This window comes from Teleopsis dalmanni, chromosome 2, assembly GCF_002237135.1.
Source record: "Teleopsis dalmanni isolate 2A chromosome 2, ASM223713v2, whole genome shotgun sequence".
Taxonomy (NCBI): domain Eukaryota; kingdom Metazoa; phylum Arthropoda; class Insecta; order Diptera; family Diopsidae; genus Teleopsis; species Teleopsis dalmanni.
In genome coordinates this window covers 76,197,159-76,221,012 of record NC_051847.1, presented here as the reverse complement: position 1 = coordinate 76,221,012, position 23,854 = coordinate 76,197,159, and the positions used below count along the sequence as shown (strand labels likewise).

Genomic DNA, 23,854 nt, shown 5'->3' with positions numbered 1-23,854 from the left:
TCCAAGCTTTTTAGAGCATTTATCAACGATTTCAATCGAACTTTTTTTGGATCAATATCTTTTTTTTTGCTAGAGATGTTCCTGTAAGTATTCCATTTGGCATACGGCGAACGTGACCAGCATTGACATCGTATAAAATTGTTAATACATAGTATATATATCATGAAGTGCTGTTCAACATTTGTTCTTGTAACATTTTGTACGCAGATTATGGTCTATTTTTTGGAGTTATAAAATTCTTCACAGAATTTTAAATTTATTTATTATTAACTGTTTAGTATAACTGTTAAGTAATTATTATTTATTATTAGATTTATATATTTATTGATTATTAGAAAAATTTTTTAATATTTTTACCTCATTATTCACCAAATAAATTTCAATCAATGAGTTTTTAGGGCGCCTGCTTTCTAGCTTTCTATATTTTGCTCCAGTAATAAACTGTTCATCGTATTACGCTTTCATAAATCTGTTGTCAAAGCGAATCTATTATTGAAAAACTGACTAATTTAATTTGAAAAACCTTATCTCTCATATTATTCAAAAATTAAATAGAACTATAGACACTTTTTGAAAACATATGATATTTTAAGTAAAAAATTTTAAGTATACTCCTCTATTTTTATTAATAGTAATAGCTATATTAATATCTGAAAGAAAATTTTATAGAGACTACTACAAAATAACATACTTTTGTAGAAGAGACACTCGAAGGTTCGGAATGAAACCCTAAACTATAATATATAAATAATTCTATTCCCCATACAAGCACTCAAGCACTTGAAGAGCGTGTTAGTTCTAGTAATATTAATAATAAAGAATATCGAGAAAAGCTCTAACACCGAATAAAGTGAAATTCTATTGCACTGCATTATTTATATATTTATATAATATACCATACAACTATACATACTCTCTATAATAAAAAATATAAAGATTTAATTTAATTTTATTTAGATTAATAGATTTTTGCAATATTTGTATTTTGCAAACTTTAATTTATTGCTCCATTCTATTACATGTGAACTGTCTTTTTATAATTATTCCATCCTTTATTGTTTAAATTTATATTTTCTGAGAATTATAGTTTTTATGCATATTTAAAAATTGAAAATAATAATACACAATGGGAAAAAAAATAAAATAAAACTCAATTTTTTTCTAATCCCAAATTTAAATTAAAAAATTAGTAATCATTAATTTTTATACATAGTATATATTTCTCAGTTCATTTTCGTGAGAACTGGTTATATGTATTATATGGCCAACAAAAACAAACCTTTTTACAAATTATTTATTAATTTTTCATATATATGATTTTATACATAATTTATATATATTTTTAGTGTGACAAAATAAAATACAAAAGTGAATAAATTCAGGCGATTCATATGAAAAAGCGAGTTTTTAATAAATAAGAGGATGACAGACAGGGGCTTGAACATGTGTTGATATCACATGAGAGCCATTCAGAAGCAACAAATGAGCACAGCAAAATGAAATCGAATAAATTTTGTTATTAAAAACGTCGATTGTAAACAATTGAGTTTTTATTTATAAATAAATTATTATTCTTTAAACAGTACGAAAGTATAAAATGTCACTTTACTGCATATTATGGATATATTGAAAGATTCAGCACAAAAAATCTTATGCATATTTTTTTTTGTTTATTTTCTTAATATATAATTTTAATGCTTTAAGTCCAGTCGACTTATATGGAAGAATATATAGAGTAATAAATTTTATAACTAAAAACCTTGATAACAATGGGAACTATAAATGCTTTACAAACTGCATTTTTACAATAATCTATAAAGTATCACAATTCCCTTGATGAAACTTTTTTATATACAGGTATTACATACATTCAGACATGCAGAATAGGATATTTAACAATTTATGTCCTATCCTAAGAGATCAATTCAATCTCTTAGTGATCTCATAAGTTGTTGTCCACCAGTTTGTATCACTTAATTGTTTTCAGCAGCTTCAACTGGTCTTCCAGTAGGTGGTGCATCCTCAACATCAAAATTGCTGGATCAAAACTTTGAAAACCAGATTTTCCACTGACGTTCTATTAATATATCAACTCCATACACATCCGACAATTGTTTTGTTATTGCAACAACATTTTTACCTTGATGTCTCTGCAGATATTTGACTAAGTTAAAATGTTACACATATATATATATTTATCTAACCACCACCAGTCTCAGCAAATTCTTATCTTAGCTCAAACCTCATATATATTATTCTAACTACTACGAGTCTCTGTAGATAACAGGTAGTATCACATGTATTCTTTTGACTATTCCGAGTCCCTGCAGATACTTATCTAAGCTAAAATATCACTTATATTCTTCTAAAACTAAAACGGTGTATTTTCAGGACTCAGACAAAGCAAAGCACTGATAACACCGTACTCCTACAAAGACATTCTTAAATTCTCAAAATGTAATTTAAGGTTTTATTACAGGTCATTATGGTCTGAAATATCACCTTCATAAACTACAATTATCTGCTAACTCGGAATGCAGATTATGCCTCGAAGATGAGGAAACGACCATACACATTCTTTGTGACTGTCCAGCTTTAATAACGCACAGAAGAAACCTGTTACATAAAGAATTTCTGTCACCAGAACAGATTAAGAACTCTTCTCTAGAATTAGTTCTAGACTTTATTCACAAAGCTTTAAGGGGCTTTGTTTAATCAATAGTGAAACTGGTACAATAGGTCTCTTCTGGCCGCAGTACCGGCTGTTGGGCAATTTTCACGTCTACTCTTTTAATAATAATAATAAAACGGTGTATTTCATATATCTTGGCACTGCCGTAACAAACAACAACGATATCAGTCTACAGACATGCTGAAGAATCACTATTGGTTACAAGTGCTACAATGTAAACAGTAGGGGACTGGTATATAGAGCTCGCTCTCTCTCTTTCTCACAACAAACAAGACTTATGCTCTATAGGTCGGTCATCCTACCTGTGCTATTGAATGGCATAGTGTATACTTATTATCACAAAATGATCAAGAAGCGCTGGAAATAATCGACTACCGCATCTGAAAGGAAGTATACCAACTTTATTACGACATTGATGTAATTCAGCAAATTATGTCATGTCGTGAGAATGAATGCAGTTGCTCCAGCGAAAGAGATACTTAAAACAGTAGTTGGGGAAGAAAGGTGTAGAAGAAATAGACCGTGTCTCCTGTGGAGTGTTAAATTTGAGAAGCACTAACCAGAGTGTATATACGTGACTGGAAAAGGTCGCGGCGAGGCACGTTATTTGATTCTTATGGCTAGTAACAATCCACTGATATCCTATCAATAAAAGATTTGTCATATCGTGTATGATTTTTTTGACTAATTTGTGTTAATGTTATTATCCAAAGTTAACTTTTTTTTGTTTCATAATAATTTCAATTGTTCTAAATAACTTTTTGAAATATTTCATGTAGGAATAAAACCAAAAAAGCTTTTGAAATCCAATCTTAATGAATATTTATCTTCCTTAAAGTATCTATAACATGATTCAATTTTGAAGTGCCTATTATACAAATACCAAGAGCCACTGTGTATACATTGAACCACTTAAAGTTCAGCACTTAAGACGCCCTGCAACTTGGAAGTGCATAATTACTTCATCGCAGATTTGTGCCCTTTGACAAGAAACTTTGTTGGCAATAAGAAAACTTAAATAAAATTTAAAAGTTGATGTTTTTTAAAGAGTAAAGGATGAGAGGAATTTAAGATGATTTATCTTATGATATTCCTGCATCAAAGCGAATATATTGTATTATGTGGCTTGAACAGTAAAATATTTATAATAAAATAGAAAGAAATAGAAAGAAATATAAAAGCTGTAACTGCAAAATGTCCATAGATAAGATCCTTTTATGAGTGTCTCCATAAAAAAAATTTATTTGTATTGCAATGTAAAATGTTGAATGTGCAATTTATATACTATGTATATAAACACGAATGTTAAATTTTGGTGTTTTGTGTTATCTTATCTAAATAGATTTCATATGCTGTACTACTTTGATGCAACAACTTATGCTCTTTTGCATCTGGAAGTGCAGTGTGTTTATTAGAACAAATTCAACTAAGCTCACATAAAACTTAAAGCCTTAATTTTTACTTTGTACAACTGGAAAACATGTCAAGTTCCTCCTTTGAACATGTTGCAAGTTGTTTATTCAGTTGTCGTTTATCGTTTGTCGTTTGTAGTTGTTGGTATTGTTGGTATTGTTGTTACAATAGTTGTTGTTTTGGCCTTTATTGCAACTATTTATTTTATACTTTTAACTCCAACGGCATCTCTGCCAATTTTTTCTTCCATTTTGTTTCTTAATAGTTGCACAGCTCGTGCTAGACACATCACATTTGACCTATTTTCGGAATATAAATGGTAAGCCAGCAGAAACTGTAACTACAGATACGTCTCTCTTCTTAGTAGAAAGTTGAAATTTTTAACCTCTGCTTGTTTAAACTGTTAGAGCACACTTTGTATTGACAATTTACCTACTTTTCACAAATTATATAAAACATATTTAATTTGAAATAACAAGCAATTCAATGTGAACAATGTGGGTGAAATTTGATATTTTCCACAAAAATTGTCATTTAATAAGAATTTATCTCCTTGTGGTCATGCAGGTTTATCTGTTTATCTGTATATTTTTAAACTTCATTACTACTGAGTCAAGTAGAGATGAGGAAAGCTGCATTTAGCAGTGGAAACTGACTGGGTACTCGTAATTGATTATGACGTCCAAACAGAATGGTAAAGAGAAAATTAATGGATTATATTTAATAACAAGAGATTCATGCTAAAATACTCTATTTCATCCCAAATCTATTGAACACAAATGTTAATTTTAGTAGAAATCTGAAAAATACTATTATAATGTTCAAAAAATATATAGTTAGATACATGGTGGTATGAATTTTCATGAAAATGCAGATGATAGGCTGGCAATAGCTTGGATATAATTTGCCAAGTGATGGATAATCATTTCGAAAGCATAGAAATTATCCATCTAAACACGAGAGCTTATGTCATCCTACAAGAAAATTTAGACTTCTTCAAGACTTGAAAGCCAAATCACGACGCCATTCTTTTGAAATCACATGTCTTTTACATCCATATTTTCTTTTTCATGCCAAAAAGAAATGGTAATCATATAGCTGCAGTGATCGGTGTTGACGCTTTGATGTCACAGCTTCATCATTATCAATAAAAGTAAGGGCCTATCACACCTTCAGACAAACGCCACATCATATAGTGACTTTTAATAGATGCAGTGGAATTTTGAGAGTTTGTGAATTTAAACTGCCCACAACATTTTAATCTCATTTAACAACTAATTTTCTTTTATATATATTTTTTATTGCAATTTTATAAAATTCCATAAAAATAAAATTTTGATATTTAAAATTTTGAAATTTTATTATTATTTATTGTGACTTCTCTTATTGAATTATGTTATAATTTTGGTATTATTTATTTATAAATATTAATATATGTATTATTTGAATTTATTTGTACACATATATTTTATCGAATCTATTTTAAAACATTTGTAGTAAATTTTATAAAATATTTATAAGAATCATTTCTTTTTTATCAGATTAATGTCAAAATTCTAATATTATTTATTTACAAATAATAATAAAATAATACTCCGAATTTATATATTTTTTAGCGAATTACATAAAAATTTTAATCTCATAAATTTAAAAATATTAAAAAACGAATTATCTCTTTATAATTTTTTTTTTTAGATTTTGAAATTATAATAATATTTATTTATAAATATTTATAAAATAACTTTTCTATCTATTATATTTTTTATCAATCACTTGATTGAGAGAACAGCTAATATTCCATTTTTATAAATTTTCAATCGAAATTATTTCGAAATTTTAATGTTATATATTTATAAATAATAATAAAATAATATTTTTCTCACATATTTTTATTTGGGTTCATTTTAAGAAAAATATAATTAATAATTTACTAATATTTATAAAATAATATTTCCCCGCTAATAAATTTTTAAACGGATTGATTTTAAAATTTTAATATTATTCTTTTACAAATATCAATAAAATATTTTCTCTATTTCATATTTTTTATCAAACTATTACAAAATATTAATATTATATATTTTACTAATAAAAATAAAATATTATTCTTGTCTTATAAAATTTTAATAGTATTAATAAAATAATTTTTTTATGTTTTAAATTTTTTTCAAATTATATCAATATTATAATATTATTCATTTATGAATATAAATTAAATAATATTCTGCAATTATTTGTAAAATACTATGAATCGAATTTATATATATATTTTTTTTTTGATCGAATTTACTTAAAATTTTTATAGTTTATTATTAATCAATTATTATTATGACCAATATTCAATTAGTTTTTTTTTGTTACTGGGCTTACGACCAGTACACTGAAGTAGACCGAAATAATTATAATATAAATAATTTTGTATAAAATTTAAAATTTAATTAAATACTTAACACAATTTAATAAGTATTTTATTTTAATTAAAAAAAATATTTATAATTTTATGTGTTAAATTAACGAGCTAAGCCCAGTAACTATAGTTTATTATTCACAAATATTAATAAAATAATTTTTTTTTTCTTGTAAATTTTTTGTACCAGGTTTCTTTTAAAATTTAAATATTATTCATTTAAAAATTTTAATAAAACAATTTATCTTTTTCATATTTTTTATCTAATTATATTAAAATTTTTATAACAACATTTATAAAAAATAATAATATAATATTCTTGTCATATATAATATTTTTTATCAAATTTATTTTAAATCTTATTTTGAAATTTCAAATTTATTTACATATTTTGATAAAATCATTTTTCTATCTCATATTCTTCATTAAATTATATCAAAATTTTAATATCATATTTAATATATCAAGTATTTTTTTTAATGCTATTTATTCACCAATATTTACCAAATATCATTTTTTAATTATATATGTTAATAGAATTATTTTTCTCTCTAATATGCTTCATTTAATTATATCAAAATTTTAATATTATTATTCATTTACAAATAATAATAAAATAATATTCTTCTTATATATTTTATATCGAATTTATTTTAATATTATTTATTTACGAATATTTACAAAATATTATTTAATTTTATATTTTTTATCGAATTAAAATTTATATATTGAAAATTTAATATTACTTAATTATATATGTTAATAAAAATATTTTTCTCTGTTATATTCTTCATTTAATTATATCAAAATTTTAATATTATTATTCATTTACAACTAATAATAAAATAATATTCTTCTTATATATTTTCAATCGAATTTATTTTAATATTATTTAGTTACGAATATTTACAAAATATTATTTAATTTTATATTTTTTATCGAATTGAAAAATATACCTATATTGAAAATTTAATATTACGTAATTATATATGTTAGTAGAATTATTTTTCTATCTTATATTCTTCATTATATTTTTCAATAAAATTTCTTTATTATTCATTTATAAATAATAATAAAATAATATTCTCATATATTTCTATCGAATTTATTTTAATATTTTTTATTTACGAATATTTACGAAATATTATTTAATTTTATATTTTTTATCGAATTGAAAAATATACCTATATTGAAAATTTAATATTATTTAATTATGTTAATAGAATTATTTTTCTCTCTTATATTCTTCATTTAATTATATCAAAATTTCAATATTATTCATTTACAAATAATAATGAAATAATATTCTTCTCATATATTTTTATCTAATTTACTTTAATGGTATTTATTTACGTATATTTACAAAATATTATATTATTTCATATTTTTTATCCAATTAAAAATTATATATTGATCCTTTAATATTATTTATTATATATGTTAATAGAATTAAATTTCTATCCTATATTTTTCATTGAATTATTATCAAAATTTCAATATTATTAATTTTCAAATAGCTAACAAATATAATATTCTCCTATTATATACAATATTTTTTATCGGATTTATTTTGAGATTTTAATATTATTTAAAATGTTTGAAATATAAACGTAACCTAAAGCAAACTTTATCCATAGACAGTGTATCTGTGAGATTTTTTTTTTATTGTTTATAACTATGAAAATTTTTGGCTTGGGAATGTGAGTTGCTAATTGTGTTTTGATGTTAAAAGTTCGGAAAAAAATAGATTACATTTACCATCAACTACCATAAACTACCATCATCTACCATCGACAACCATCGACACCCATTGACTATCATCAGAGCATGGTGTTGAGCATGCAATGCATATAAAATACCAAGTTTTTGCGGTAAAAACAAGAAAAACATCAATCCATTTCAGATTTCCGCAACATAATTATGCATTGTTTTGGAATTTTCGTGTCGAAAATGAGATGCAATTAATACAAAGAAGGAATATTAAATATATTAACTCGAAAATATGCAAAAATTTCCAGTAATTTTTCTTATTTAATAACTGTGAATTTAAGCAAAACTAGTTGATACTCGTATTTAATGAATATTCAGTGTTTTTTAAGCAAACAAAAAGTTTTATTTATAAATGAATAATTAAAAAAAGATGTTTACACGCGTATTGAGGCAACTCGGCTGACGACAACCAGATATGATAGACTCATTTATTATAAGAAAAAAAATGACTATAATTATTGTTAATGAACGAGTAATATTTTCAGATTTAATATTTTCATTCCGTCAATCTGAAATTAAAGCTTTGTTGAGATATATTATTTCAGTCATGTGATAAACGGCACGTTTTGCTTGCTATTTGAACTTGTAATAGCTTAGCAACTAATACCTTTGACAAAGGCTTGGCTAGTTAATAGTTAGTCAATGGAAACATGTTAACACAAATTAAATTATCAAGTTTTATTTTTGGAACACAAGTTTTTCATTAAAAATATTTAGAATTTTCATTGAGTGCTTTACGATATCGAATGTTATGAGCTATTTTTATTGCAATAGACAGAAATATTGCAAGTTATTAAAGGGAAATCTATATATAGGTACATTCAGAAAAATAATTTGGTTGATTTAACCTGATTTTAACTAAATCTCTGGTTAAAATATTTTTACTCGACGTATCATGTTGGTTCAACCCCACATGTTGGTTTGCATATATATCTTTTTTACCACACCAGCTAAAAATTCTCGAACAAGATGATCAGGTCAATTTAACTAGTATGTAGTTAGGGCATATTTTTCTGAGTGTACAATCTGGATACTGCTCAAAAAGTATCCGGATTGTGTTGTTTGTAAACTACTCTCTAAGTAATAGAACTTTTTCAAAAAATTTTATTTTTGTTATGTTGGTACCCTCTTTCTTGATATATGGTACAAATTTGAGCGCCATCTGTCAATTAGTTTGTTTACAGCAGCTGTTAATGTGAGACTACATCAAGTGCATTTAGCGATTTTTACTATAGAAAATTCTTGTTGTACGCGATTTTTTGAGCAAACACGGCACCACTGTCATCGCTCAGGCACCACATTCGCCAGATCTGATTCCGTGCGACTTTTTTCTGTTCCCGAAACTCAAATTGCCCCTTCGTGGTAAGCGTTTTGAGTCGATTGAATCAGTAAAAGAGAATTCGCCAAAGGATCTAAAAGCCATACCTTCACGGGCCTACGAAAAGTGTATGGAAGAATGGGTTAAGCGTTGGCATATGTGTATCGCTTCAGCAGGAGCATATTTTGAAGGAGATAAAATAAATTTGGAATAAAATTTAAATTTGTGTTTTATTTACAAAATCCGGGTACTTTTTGAGCAGAAGGTAAGTGTATCTTTTAACAAGTATAATATAACTACTTTTATAATTAATTATGATAGAAACCCGGGAGTCATTAAAAAGCAAGGCATTTAAACAGCAAAGATTTTTCAGAAATGATTAATGCATATTTAACATTTAAGCAGACACCGCTGACCGATTTTGTCCAATTGAAACAACTATCTATCTTTTTAATATTTTTTTTTTGGAGTAGGTGTAAAACATCAAAAGCCATAGTGTGAGACTTTACACGCTTTTTAGGAATGAATGATGAACATTTCCACCATAATACGAAAACTTCCTTCCAATAATTAAGCGGAAAAAATATGGTTTATCTAAGCCAGAATGCATGCGTTTGGTGAAGTTGAACGGGGAGTATGTGGAAGAGTGGAGCTATTTATTTAAAAAAACGTTCTTTGTATGAAATATAAAAAATGAAGACTAACAATAAGACCCGTCTATGTCCAGTATCAGAAAACCAAAAAAGCGTTGCCAACTGGAGATTATGAGTTCCACTAATTCTTTTCATGTTCTTACTTACTTACTTACTGCTGTCCTCTTCTCCACGTGAAGCATATATATTGAAAAGGTTTTATTCATCTCAGTAATATTTTGGCGTGAATTTAGTACCATCATATCCGATGTACTGACTGCTACTTGAGCAGAGAGATTTCCAGGACGTTCCTGCTTACCCCATGGAGAGATACATCAATTTGAGTTTATTTTCATGCCTTAATATCATTTAATTCGCATACCTACATGTGGTCAATGTTTGATAAGTACAAAGACCGCAAATATACATTCACATTTGTATAGCGAACCGCTTGATTCAAATACAGACGCCCGGTAATGCCGCACCTAGCTTGGTAAAACAGACACTGAAAAAGTTGTAGATTGCGCTTAGATTCATTGCTCTTTCCAGACTTTAGCGGTAGGGGTGGCACTATCATTAGCTACGCTATCGCCAGCATCGCTAGAGAAATAATCGCAACTACTAAGACCCTCACGATGTCAAGGTACCAATTTTCACATTAGTACTAGTTTTTAGAGATCTCTCAAGATATTATGCTAGTCTTTCTCCAAATTATACTTCTGCGATCTTATCTTTGATGTGTTGGCACTATTCACGATGTTTAGTTTTTATCTATAAGTTGATTTAATGTGCCTAGGTATATGGAATGAGTGACTAAACTAATATTTACAATCGTAAACACAGAAGCCTACGTATAAGATTGAATTTTGACCTGTTAGTTCCATATTTTTTTTTCTGTCTTTGTCTTTATGTTAAAGTTCGTTTTGTTGACAATCTATGCTAACAAAATTACCAATTCCAATAACATATCTTTATCGCAAAAATATGGATGATTGCTATATTTTATTCAGACCTAATAGAAGAGCACAATTTAGCAAAAAATCTATGTTCTTATATCGAGTCAAATTCTAAAAGGGATATTAGATATAAAATGATGAATCGAAGAAAATTATATTATTTTTACAAATAATATTAATCTTCACTATTACAACAGATTATTGAAAACCTAAAATTATCAAAACTGTTTAAAAAGTAAGTTAGTGAGTGAGTGAGCATAATAGAAAGTTAGCAACTTTGAACTCTAATAACATCGAAATAATTACCATCTTATCCAGATATAGGATATTTTCGATACAAAAAGGTAGCTATATTTTTATTCTTAATATATCTGGATATTTACAATACAAAAAGGTAGCGAAAATCTATATCTTTATTCATGTGTTATATCTTTATTCATGTGTTAAAATAACTGAACACATGAATAAACATTTGTAAGCGGATATAGATAAAAACAGATAAAAAGATTTGTTAATTCAAAAAATGTGATTGGGATTTACTTTAATATTTCAATATCTTTGAATAACAGGTAGTTTAATGTATCTGCTGATATTTAAGTGAAAAAAAAAACAAATCAAATATGTGAATTAAAGACTTATACCAAGAAAAGATTTTTTTTTTTAATTCATTAAATCATCTACAAACAAAATTATAGATTTTAATTGATTTTAGTATTATTTTTTTGCTTATATTTAAGTATTTTTCAAAGATAGAATAAAAACAATTTGGGAAAATTCGTGGTGAAGCAGCAGCAAAAATACAAACAACTTCAGCTCACAAGAGTATCTAAGCATCTGTTAGATTTTTACCAAGTCATCAATGGGGATTCACTCGACAACAATCTTTTAAGTGTTAAGTGTTTAAAACATCTGCTTGAAAATGATTAATTTTCATTGTATACTCGTGAGTATGTATGAATTTTAAAGTATGTTTACTTAACGAAATATGTGATTAAGTATCTGTAGGTATTTTAAAGAACACAACACCATGGGTTAAGCCACTGAAATTTTATACCTCCAACAAACTGTTAAATTTTTACCAGCACGTGAAGGTAGTAAAAAAGAAAACAGCTGTTTCCTTTAAAATTCAATACAACCAGATTTAAGAAAATGGACTTGTATCAACGAACATCTATCTCAGCTAAATAAATAGCTGAGGAACATTTAATGAAAACAATAGGAAATTTACAATACCTGTAAATAATAGGATTTATTCAGCAAAACAGCCAACGATAAGGCGGCTGGATATATAATTTTATTTTATTTACATATTTACAATTTTGTAATTTAATATTCAAGTTAACATAATATTTATACATAACAATATAACATAAGTTAATATAATATATATAACTATAATACTATGCACTTATATTATATTTTATTTGAAATATATTTTCAGAATATATAATTTTCAACGTATATCTGTGGCACGTTTAATATGAAAATGAAATCAAGCTACGAGAGTCATCAAAATTAATGGATTATTGATGTGACATTTTAGTAAAGTCTGGTTTAAGTAAGAATCCCAATTTAAGAAACACTGCGTAAACTGTAAAGTGCAAATAGAAGCTAAAATGTTCATCAATATTACCACTGTAGTCTTTAACAGACACTGTTCACAGTGTCCAACAACCAGTCTGTTCCCAGGATGAAAAAATCTGTTGCTTCTCTGTTTTCGATACTCACAGCGAATGTATTCCGACATTTACAGAGATGTGAAGCAGCAAAAAATTTTATGGACAAACTGGTTGCTCCACACAATATATGAAAGAAAACAAAACTGCTTCAGATAATCAAGTTCATTAAAAGCTTAACGGATCAAGTAAATTAACGGAAGTCACTACACCTAGCAGCACCTAGTAAAATTTTTTATATAATAATATGTGACAGAAAATAGAGATTAGAACATAAGGTTATGGGGATGCTGGTTCTCAGAGAACATAAAACTGAGATTATAATTAATCTTTTGTATTACTTTAAATATGTAATATAGTTTAATTCAATAGTTCTAGAAATATTAATGAGTTCATTGTTTTTGTAAATATTTTCATAAGTACATACCTAATAGCATTTATTTTTCTAGTAATCTAATATTGAACTTCCAACAGTTGAGTACTTTTCTAAAAACTAGTTTTATGCAACTTCTTAAGTGGAGAGAATCAATGACTATTTGCTATCATATTCCAGTGATATGAGCAGCTATATTCTAGATCTTGAAATCTATATCGACAAAATGGTATGTATCCATGCTTATGCAAACCTAACACAATTCTTATCTCTTAACCTTACTGAAACTTTACAATTTGTTTATTTCATTCATCATTCATCGGTTAAATTAATTTATTGACTTACATTTAGTGTACAAAGTATTCGAAAAAATACCAATTAATAATTATTGGACCGTGCAGATTTAAAGAAAGGAACAAGAAAAAGAAAGATTTATATACAGAAAAAGAAAGATATATATAGTCTTTATATCAAGGCGTTGATATGTTAATATGCACCTATAAAAACTTCTAAGATCACAGATTATTATATCTTACTTCTAGTTAAAAAAAAAAATTTTATATATATAAAAAATTATTGTTATTTTTATGTAATATTTTCTTTAATTTTTTTATAAAATTATTACTTTTTTATTCTTATATACTATTTTTATTTTTATATAAAATTATTTTTATTTTTATATAAAATTATTAATTATATAAAATTATTTTTATATAAAATTAATTTTATATAAAATTATTTATATATATTGAGTTAAAAAATAAAAGAATTTATATCAATGCTATAACGACTATAATGGCGATAATGGCCGTCAGACTTCCACAAAAACATGGATTACGAATTAATATATCAGTAGTATTGAAAGTATTTTCTAACGATAAATTTAGCTAATAAAGATCTAATAATAACTATTTTAAGTAACATAAAATTATAGTACTTTTGTGTAATTTAAAATTTATTATTATGAATTTAATTATAATTGTGAATCTTAAATCAGATATTGAAATCTTTTTAGTGCCTTAAAATCATTAATTCTGTAGAGGCCACCATTACTGACTTTATCTGATGTGCTTGAACGATTTTATTACTAAAGTCACCTTTGATACCTTGTTATATGCTAAATAATGAAGCTTTTAAAGAAGTTGTTCAACTTGTGAATGAAGGAAACTGTATCTTAAATTAACAATATGTATATGAAAATTTTCGTATATATATATAAATGTATAAATATATATATGTACATTTACATATAATACATTTTACCGCCATTTATTGTTATCACAAGTACAAAGCAGGTTAATGTCTTACCTTAAAGCGCGCTTTTTCATGGGTCTCGGGTGTTCATAATTATCAAACTAAATTATTAACATACAATGCAGCTAAATAAATAAATTATGACAACAAAAATGTGCTGGTACTAAAAAAAAAATAAACACAAATGTACTTTAAATGCATATTTCGAAACTTTGTTTGCAGCTCCACTTGGCACTATAGCACCTCCACAATCTACACTTTGAGTTAGAAACCTTTATCTGATGGCTGTGTATGGCTGATAGATAATTTTTTCTATCTGTTAATTTTTTTTTGTTTGTTATCATTTGCAGTTGTTCGCTACTAGTTTTTATATTGCGCACTCGTAAATGCACCGACCGTAATGCTCCTAGCGCATCTCTGGTCTGTCAGCTGCCAACGATGCGTTACACCATCGGTCAATTACGGTCAAAATTAACCGGTTTAAGCTACGTTTTTAGCACAGACCGCAATTACAGCTGCTGCTGTTAAATGGCATATGTGGGACGGGCAGCGACAAAAATAATATCAAGAACCGATTTTACTTAATCGTCTCGCCCCGCAAAAGCTGCTAAATATAATTTAATAAGACCAGTTTTATGAATTATTTTTCCAGGTCTGTGAGTATTATTTTTTTTTTCATTTAGAATTTTTGACAGTTTTTAGTGGAACGGATATCAGCAATAAAATTTAATTTAAATTAAATGTAAGTTAAATTTTAATAAATTAAATTATGCGGACAGAAAAAATAATTAATGGAACAAAAATATTATATAAAATATAACTCCAAATGTTTTATAACTTGTATAAATTAATTGCAAAGCTTATTAAATTGGAATTTGGAAACATAAAAATTAATTTTTGATTTATTTATTTTATTATTATTTATTTAATTTATTATAATAAAAAATTTTAATTTATTATTCATTTTTTATAATTACTTTTATTTTTGTTAAAGTTCAGCCTGCACTTAAAACTCTTATATCAGTCCTAGAAAGTTGTCTTAAGTAGTAGCCAAGTCATATAAGACCGTTTATAACTTCATAATTGATTAAAATGCATAAACCCTGGTGCCAATACAACTCATCTGAAATCCAAAGGTACATAAAGAGAAAAAAGTGTTAAAGATATTATTTTCTGAATTTCTATAAACCGAGCCTTCATGCAACATATTTTAACTACCAACGAGATATGGGTTTATAAGTATAGGAAGCAAGCTAGCCAGCAATCTTTGGAATAGCGCTCTGAAAACGAGACAAAACTCAAAACACTTCGTCCAAATCATGTGAAGATCGAGGAATTATTAACAATTTTTATGATATACTATGAATGATACACACCATATTTAATCCACAAAGGTAAACGTAGAAGAAACACTAAGTTCGGGATTGACATAAGATAAACTATTGCGTACGCGTGGTGTTTATGCAAGAATATCAACTGAAATATCTAGATTTATGGAAGGCCTGATTCATAAAAAATAACAACCTACTAATAACAACCTAAATAACAAAAAAAACAACCTACTGATAAAATGAACAAAACATGGAGCAAGTCAACGAAACCGATAGATTTTTATGCCCTGTGTCAATATCACGGGACAGCTTAGACAGCTATACCGAACCGAAATTGCGGGTACAGTTTTATTAGAAACGAATCAACAAAACATATCGAATGGAGTTAAAAACCATTCTGCTTATATGAAATCTACTTAATGTTAAAGCTATTGTTTACTTTTAAGAGTTCTTACGTTACATTATCTTCAATCTATTCACAATCTGATAGAGATATCAATTCTTACCAAAAGAACGAAACGGGTTTTAAAAATAAAGATACTTTGTGACTATATTACGCATAAGTGGCATACCTGTTGGCATTTATTTCTCCAAAAGTATCTTATATCCAAAAGAACTGAAGACTTTCCTAAAAACACGTTTTATTCAATTTCCCCACTGGAGAGAATAGATGACTTTTTGCTATCATACTCCAATGATATGAGCAGCTATTTTCTAGATCTTTAAATATTTATCGATGAGATGATACTTATCCATTCCTCTATTTTGTGATATTATACACAACATAATCCTAACAGAAATCTTATCTCTTAACCTTACTGAAGTTTTACACTTCACTTATTTCTTTCATTATTCATCGGTTGTTTTAATTTAACGTCATACATTAAGTGTATAAAGTATCCAAAAAAAACACAAATTAATCATAAATCATTTTCATATTACGAATTTAAGCACTTTTTATGCAGACTATATAAAAACACTCCTTAGAAACATATATACATATGTTTCATTTTTACATAGGTGTTTCCATTCCTGGTTCCAGTAAAATTATGTTTATACAAAATAAACAGTCAATATCAATATCATGTATCAATTTCACATATTTTGTAAAGGTAATATAAAGAACTAAGACTTTTAAATTTCTTCTTTTTCCCTTGATTACAGGATCGGTATTTGTGCAATTGGTCTTTACATATAAATTGTTAAGGTCTATTCTATCTTTTAGTGGTTTTTGATCTCATACTGCTATATGTCGCAAAATAAAAACTATACAAGTCTATATAGTTTGAGATAGTTTATTTTATAACTATTGGGTTCAATTTTCTGATAACTATAGATTATAGACGAAATGTCGTATTTGATATAATAAAGATAATATGAAATAATGTTTATTTTATTTTTATAATAATTCTAGTGACCAAATTATTTATTAATAGTTCTGGTTTTTAAACGTACTAATTGGTAAATGGTTTAAATAATTAATTTTTTAGAATAAATTTTTAAATAGAAACTAAAGGTTTAAATAAAATAAATAGTTTTTTAATAACTAATTTGAAAAAAGTGTATTATTTAAACAATTTACCAATAAGCCCGTTTTAAAAACAATTAATTAATTATTAATTTTATTTTTTTTTAAGATTATTAACTAATTAAAAACATCTTATTTAATATAAGAAAGAAAATATAAAATTATTTTTATTACTTATTATTTAGGCCGTATGCTAATTCGAGTAAATTGATGGTAAATTGAGGGAAATAATAAATTATGTCGGAATGGCAGCGAATGCTGGTATTATTTACCAGAATTTCGAGTAGGGCAAATTAGATGAAAATTTTATGAGATGTTTAATAAATAAATAAATAAATTTGAAAACTTTTAACTAAAAATTATAAAAAAATGCAATAAATAAATAAATAAATATTTACAGAAGTGAGGTGCTAAAAATTCCTAGGAAATTTCAATTAACCTTACCTCAATTTACTCGAACTCGCACACGGCCTTATTATTATCTTAGTTATAAGATTTTATATTTTGTAATTAATTACAATAAATAAATATTTTTATTTTTTTTTAATATTTTTTGCTACTTTCTAGGACTAGCCAATTAATCCGTAAAGTTAATATAATTATTATTTCGTCATAAATTATATTTTAAATATAAAAATCGAATTTTAAATATATAGCTATTAAAATATTATATATTTTAAATATAAAAATCTAATTCTAAATATAAAATATATACCACGCATTTTTTTTCTTACAATTTCGTTGCATTTTCAATTGTTTTATTTATTTTTTTAATATTACTAACTAATTAGAAGTATCTTATTGAATATAAGAAAGAATATATAAAATTATTTTTATTATTTATTAATATCTTAGTTATAAGGTTTTATATTTTGTAATTAATTACAATAAAAAATTAATAATTTTTTTGTTTTTAACATTTTTTGCTACTTCCTAAGATTAGCCAATTAACCCATAAAGTTAATAGAATTAATATTTAGTAATTTTATTTATTCATTATATTTATTTATACGAATTTTTTTTTCTAACAAAATCATTGCTTTTTCAATTATTTTATTTTTTTTCTAATATTATTAACTAATTAGAAATATCTTATTTAATACAAGAAAGAAAATATAAAATTATTTTTGTTATTTATTATTATCTTAGTTATAAGATTTTATATTTTGTTATTAATTACAATAAAAAAATAATTATTTTTTTGTTTTTAATATTTTTTGCTACTTTCTAGGATTAGCCAATTAATCCGTAATGTTAATATAATTAATATTTAGAAATTCTATTTATTATATTTAAAATATAAAAGTCTTATTTTAAATATAATGACAAAAATTAACCACGCATTTGTTTTCTAACAAAAACATTGCATTTTCAATTATTTTATTATTTTTATGACTGCGAAACTCTGTTTGAGTTACAATAAAAATCAATTTCACATAAACACAGCTTAAATAATAAATAATAGAAGAGGAAGAGTAAATTATGAAATTAATTTTCTCTTACAAATTGCAATTCATAATTCTCTCTTTCCTTTCTTCAATGGGAACAGAGTACGGTTTTAGAAGAAGGAAAAACAACCCAAACAACCCTGAACGGTAGCAGTAATAACAATAAACAAAGGTTGAGTGATAAAAACTTTACTTCACATTCTTGACAACTTATTTTTTTACACACACCTACTAATTGCAAAATTGCACATTAAACTAATTTCATTTAATTACTTCATATAAAATAGAGTTGTGTAAACAAAAATTAAGGCCAAATATTAAAATTATATATTAATGTAGTTTTTAAATATGTACTCACTTGTAAAAATTGCAGCACCCTGCACATTGACTTTTGTCAGGGTCAATAGAGTGAAAATGCCAACAAATGTGAGTTTAATCGCAAACAACTTCTTTATTACATTGTTGTTGTTGTTGTTTTTGTTATTGTTGTTGTAGACTTTGGTTATGTTTTTGTTGTTGCTGCGCATGCAACTATTGAAGCTGTGTTGTGAAATCATTTTTTTTTTATTTTGTTTGAATATTTTTATTTCTGCTTGTTTGGCTTAATTAAATACACCAATTATAATTTAAAATTTAATAAAAACTAAAGTTAAACGAATTTTAAATGTACGCTATACGCTACATAAAGCTGCACTCAAACTTTTATTAACTCATTAAACAATTTAACAATTTCAATTCAATTAACAAAGACCAAAAAACTAAAACAAAAAAATCGCCAAACAAAACTAATTTTGCAATTCTCCATAAAATTTGTCACAATATTTTCTTTACATCAATATTTTTTTTTTATCTCTCATTTATCACACTTTATACGTACATCTCCTTTATAGCTTTTATTCAATCACAAATAAATTTCAATATTTTTTTACCACAAAACAATATAAAATATAAAATAAAATTTAACTTTTCTTTTTGTTTAATTTTTTCAACCAGCATTTAAGCCGGAATCGTTTAAATGCGATTCACGTCTCGCTGCTTAACAACAAACATCCGATAAACGAACAAAACACCACGAGTCACAAATTCAAACTGATCTCACCTTTTTCAGCTGCTGCCGAAACGTAGCTAACGTTTTGCTTCTTTCATCAAACGGGTAAACACGAACCACACCATAGCACCACCATACACATTGCGCAAAAACAATAACAACAACGCTGTGGCTTAAGAAAACTACTTGTAACCAACAACCAACAACAACGCATGAGCAAGGTGATGATCTCACAAGACTCAGGTCTCTTAAATATTGATTTGTGATTTGTTTTAACTATTGCCAGCCATATGATTTTCTACGTTTTCAGTATAGATTTGATTATAATACACAAACAAATGTATGTGGGTAAGGGCATGTAACACACCCTCATGTATTAAACAAAACAAACAATAACGCAGTTGCTTTGTCAATAGGAAAATAAAAATAAAACTAAAAGCAAGTTTTCAACTGCGTTTTCGATGCAACCAAACAGAGCGGAGTGAGAGAGATAGAGTAAGAGAGAGTATATGATAAGCAGCTTGATAGTAACACTATGTAATGAAAGTAAACGTACATTTTTTTTCAAAGTAAGTGTTTTTGTACTATAAAATTGAACTAAAAAGAATCACATCATAATTCTGTGATGTGCATTATATTTTATTGATGTGCTAAAGATAAAGATGCTTTTTTTTAAATGTTGATATAATGATCATTAATTTTTTTTTCCTTTTTTTTCGCGTTGGATTTTTAGTTGTTTAGGACAACTATTTTATTAACATACAAAATATATATGGTAATATAAACTACTTCCGAATATAGACACGTGCTTCTTATTTTCATCACGCTTGAATCATAATGTCACCCTTATTTAGAGTTGCCAAAGGTATGCGTTTTGTGAAAGTAACAATCGGCTATTTGGAAGCCACAGAGTAAGAGTTTAATGCAGTGTTTCCACTGCTTACTTAGTAAGTTGCTTAAGTAACTTTCGAATTTTGTCGTTTCCATTAATATAAGTTACTTATTGTATGAGAAAGAACTCTTATGTGCCATAAAGTTTTTTGAATGTTTTAAGAGAGCTTCTGTTTCTTTAAAAAAATTAAACTCAATAATACATCACACAAAAAATTAATTATATAGTTGACATATTAAACCTTTAATATATACATATAAGTTTTACAGATCCATCACATATGCAATTAAATGAAACAAAAATTTTATTAAACACTTACTTTCTCTGTACGTTTGTTTACAGCTCAGCTGTTGTTTGTTTACATACAAAACATATGCAAATATTTCATATTTCGGTAATATCCCTTGTGGGAAATTTATTTTTAAGGGTTGCATTCGACATTTATGATTTAATATTTCTTGCATTATTTTTAAACGAGCTAAAAATTACGAAAGCTCTTTGTTAATGAAATTTACTTAGTAAGTTAAACCTCTTAAGTAAACAGTGAAAACATACTACGATCCATTGAAACCAGCTCTTAGAAACAAATTAAAAAAATCTCAGTTATCAGACTGTTAAGATATTTTAGCTATAATCACATTCTAGTAATTAAGAGGAAAAAAATAGGAGCTTAGTATTTAGCTTAGTATTCATCTAGATGATGATGAGTACTTAATAAAGGATTAAGACTTTTTAAGAATTTAATCAATGGAGCATATTACTATATTCGCAATTGTACAATGGAATTGTATTGAGAGAAGGATCAATTTCATTGGTACAGATAGCAAGGGATTGGCTTGACCTATTGGAAAGAGCTCAGAGAAGCTCAGTGATAAATTTTTAGGGTGTAGAATATCAGGTGAAATATTATGGTGACGGGCTAGATGTCTGCATGCCAAAGATAACTGATACTCATCCATTTTTAACAGTACAGTGAATAAATTCGTAGAGTAGTGGTGGCCAATGGACTTGCGTGTGTGTAAACTTAGTCATGTAGGACTTTCCTCTCCGCAGTGCGCAGGTGTTTCATTTGAGGCAAACTTATGCCGAACCAAATTGGGACTATATTAGGAGTAATTATCATTGTACCGATAAGTCGTATGTAAACGATAAGTGTCGATGCCGTTTCGTGCCGTTCACCTGTTTTTACCATAGAAGAGCTCTGTGTACGCTTAGCTGCAACATTCCACAGTGCGGAAAATCCTGTGTGCTTTACTGCAACATTATTTTCGGTGGCAAGTTTGTAATAGCAATTGGCCTGGTGTGATGCGAGGCTTAGTCTGGTGCTAAAAAATTTTAATGGTGACACAAATTGGTTTCTTATGCCTTCATTGTAGAATTTGACATTTGCCATAATATGTCTGCCTCAAAATTTAACATTTTATATAATATGTCGTAAAAAATAGATGGAATAAGTATAATGGTTGTTTGATAGCAGTGACAAAGCAGCAGGTTACCACATTTCCCGCAAGAACCTTGAACACATAGAAATTGGTTTTATCCTTTTAAATTTACATCAGTTAACAGTTTTGTCTTTAGGATCGGATTCCACAATTTCTATAATTAATGTATAAAGAAAAGCACTGTTCCTCCGCGTGAAATCTTAAACGCTAGTTAGCAGACCGATCTGTAGTAAACCTTACTGTATTCCGAGGTATCAGGTAATTGATATTTAGAATATGGAAATGTTTTTGGATTAATTTTACGCAGATTTGTATGTGACTAGAAACACTCAGAAAACGACTTGTTGAACTATAATTTGGCATGTAGGTGAAGTAGATGATATATCGAATATTCTCCAATTAAACAAAACAATCGGTTTTGATTCTACATTCCTAGTAATTACCGGATTTACTAATTTAGTAGCAAAAAGCTAACCAATTTTAGTATTCTTGAATGAAATAAAGATTTCGGCGTCCAATGGATATGGATAAGCCTCGAGTGCCGGTAAACACGCTATGCAAGAATGAGACACATAAGTACCGGTAAGCAAGATCTATAAGACCTGGTCCAGTCTACCTCCTATTCTATTGCCCAATGTCTCGTTTAAATCGATATTATCTTAAATACTTCCGATCTATTCCATATATTAACTCTGAAGTTCTATATTTTAAACATGTTTTTATGTTTTTTTATCCGAATAAGATCAAAAGACTTGAACTAAAGTTTATTAAATTGCTAGGTTTATCCATAATCTTAATAACTTGTAATACTTTCTCCAAGGATATCTCAATTGTGAGGTATCATAACGCTGCTAAATACACCAAAAAAAACTTAATGGGAAAAATGTGGATATTAAGTCAAACTATTATTAATAAGGTTTGATAACTTCAAATACTGATTTTTGATGTAAGAAATAATATTGTTCTAGAAGCTTACTATACGGCCATACCTTCGTGATTTTTTGGATATCACCAAGCTACACAGACACAAATCCATCAAAAATCAATTACTTTTTGTTAAATCTGAATTGATCGTAATTAAAAAATCTCTGTTTCAGAATTTCTAATTTTTTTTTCTAAAAAAAATATTAAAAAATATTTATTGCATTATATAAAAAATTTATTGTCGTGTTATTCTTTACTGCAGCACAAATAATACTTCACAATCCATCAATTAGAACTGTATACTCTGTCTGTATCAAAGTGATTGTGGAGATATGAAGTCTTTTAATTATTTTTCTTACTTCACCTTTGCCTTGCGGTTTTCGAATGTTCATTCAGTGATTGTTGGTAAAGAGGAAGTCTTACTCATATCTGCTGTCATGACTCATATGAAATGTTGAGACATGCCAAAAAGTGTGACTTGCCGAAAGTCTGGCTTAACCTACTTAAAAAACGGGAATTGCATTGTAATTTTTCGCGCCAATAATTTCAATTGAGAAACCAACAAAGACAACTTCAAGACGGGAATGCACTCCATGGGGGAATGATGACTGCTTTCCATTTTGTAACTGTACTTGAAGGTTAATTTGCATGAAATATTGATTAAATTTAATGAAATTTTGTACTTCTGTATTCTAAGGTTTGATTTGTTAAAACTTCACTGTTGTACTTTCAAATTATTATGGATAAAAG

General features: G+C 26.7%; 1 protein-coding gene across 3 annotated transcripts in view; it reads right to left on the bottom strand.

Moving 5' to 3' along the window:
- Window positions 1-20,210, bottom strand: part of LOC119677757 — a 74,840-nt gene extending 54,630 nt beyond the window's left edge. For 2 of the 3 annotated variants that reach the window (XM_038089243.1, XM_038089245.1), the window contains exon 1: window positions 19,157-19,891. In XM_038089243.1, the coding sequence (XP_037945171.1) occupies window positions 19,157-19,355 (199 nt within the window). In that variant the 5' untranslated portion in view covers window positions 19,356-19,891. The other variant, XM_038089244.1, reaches the window with a different exon arrangement.
- Between the last annotated feature and the right edge of the window lie 3,644 nt (window positions 20,211-23,854).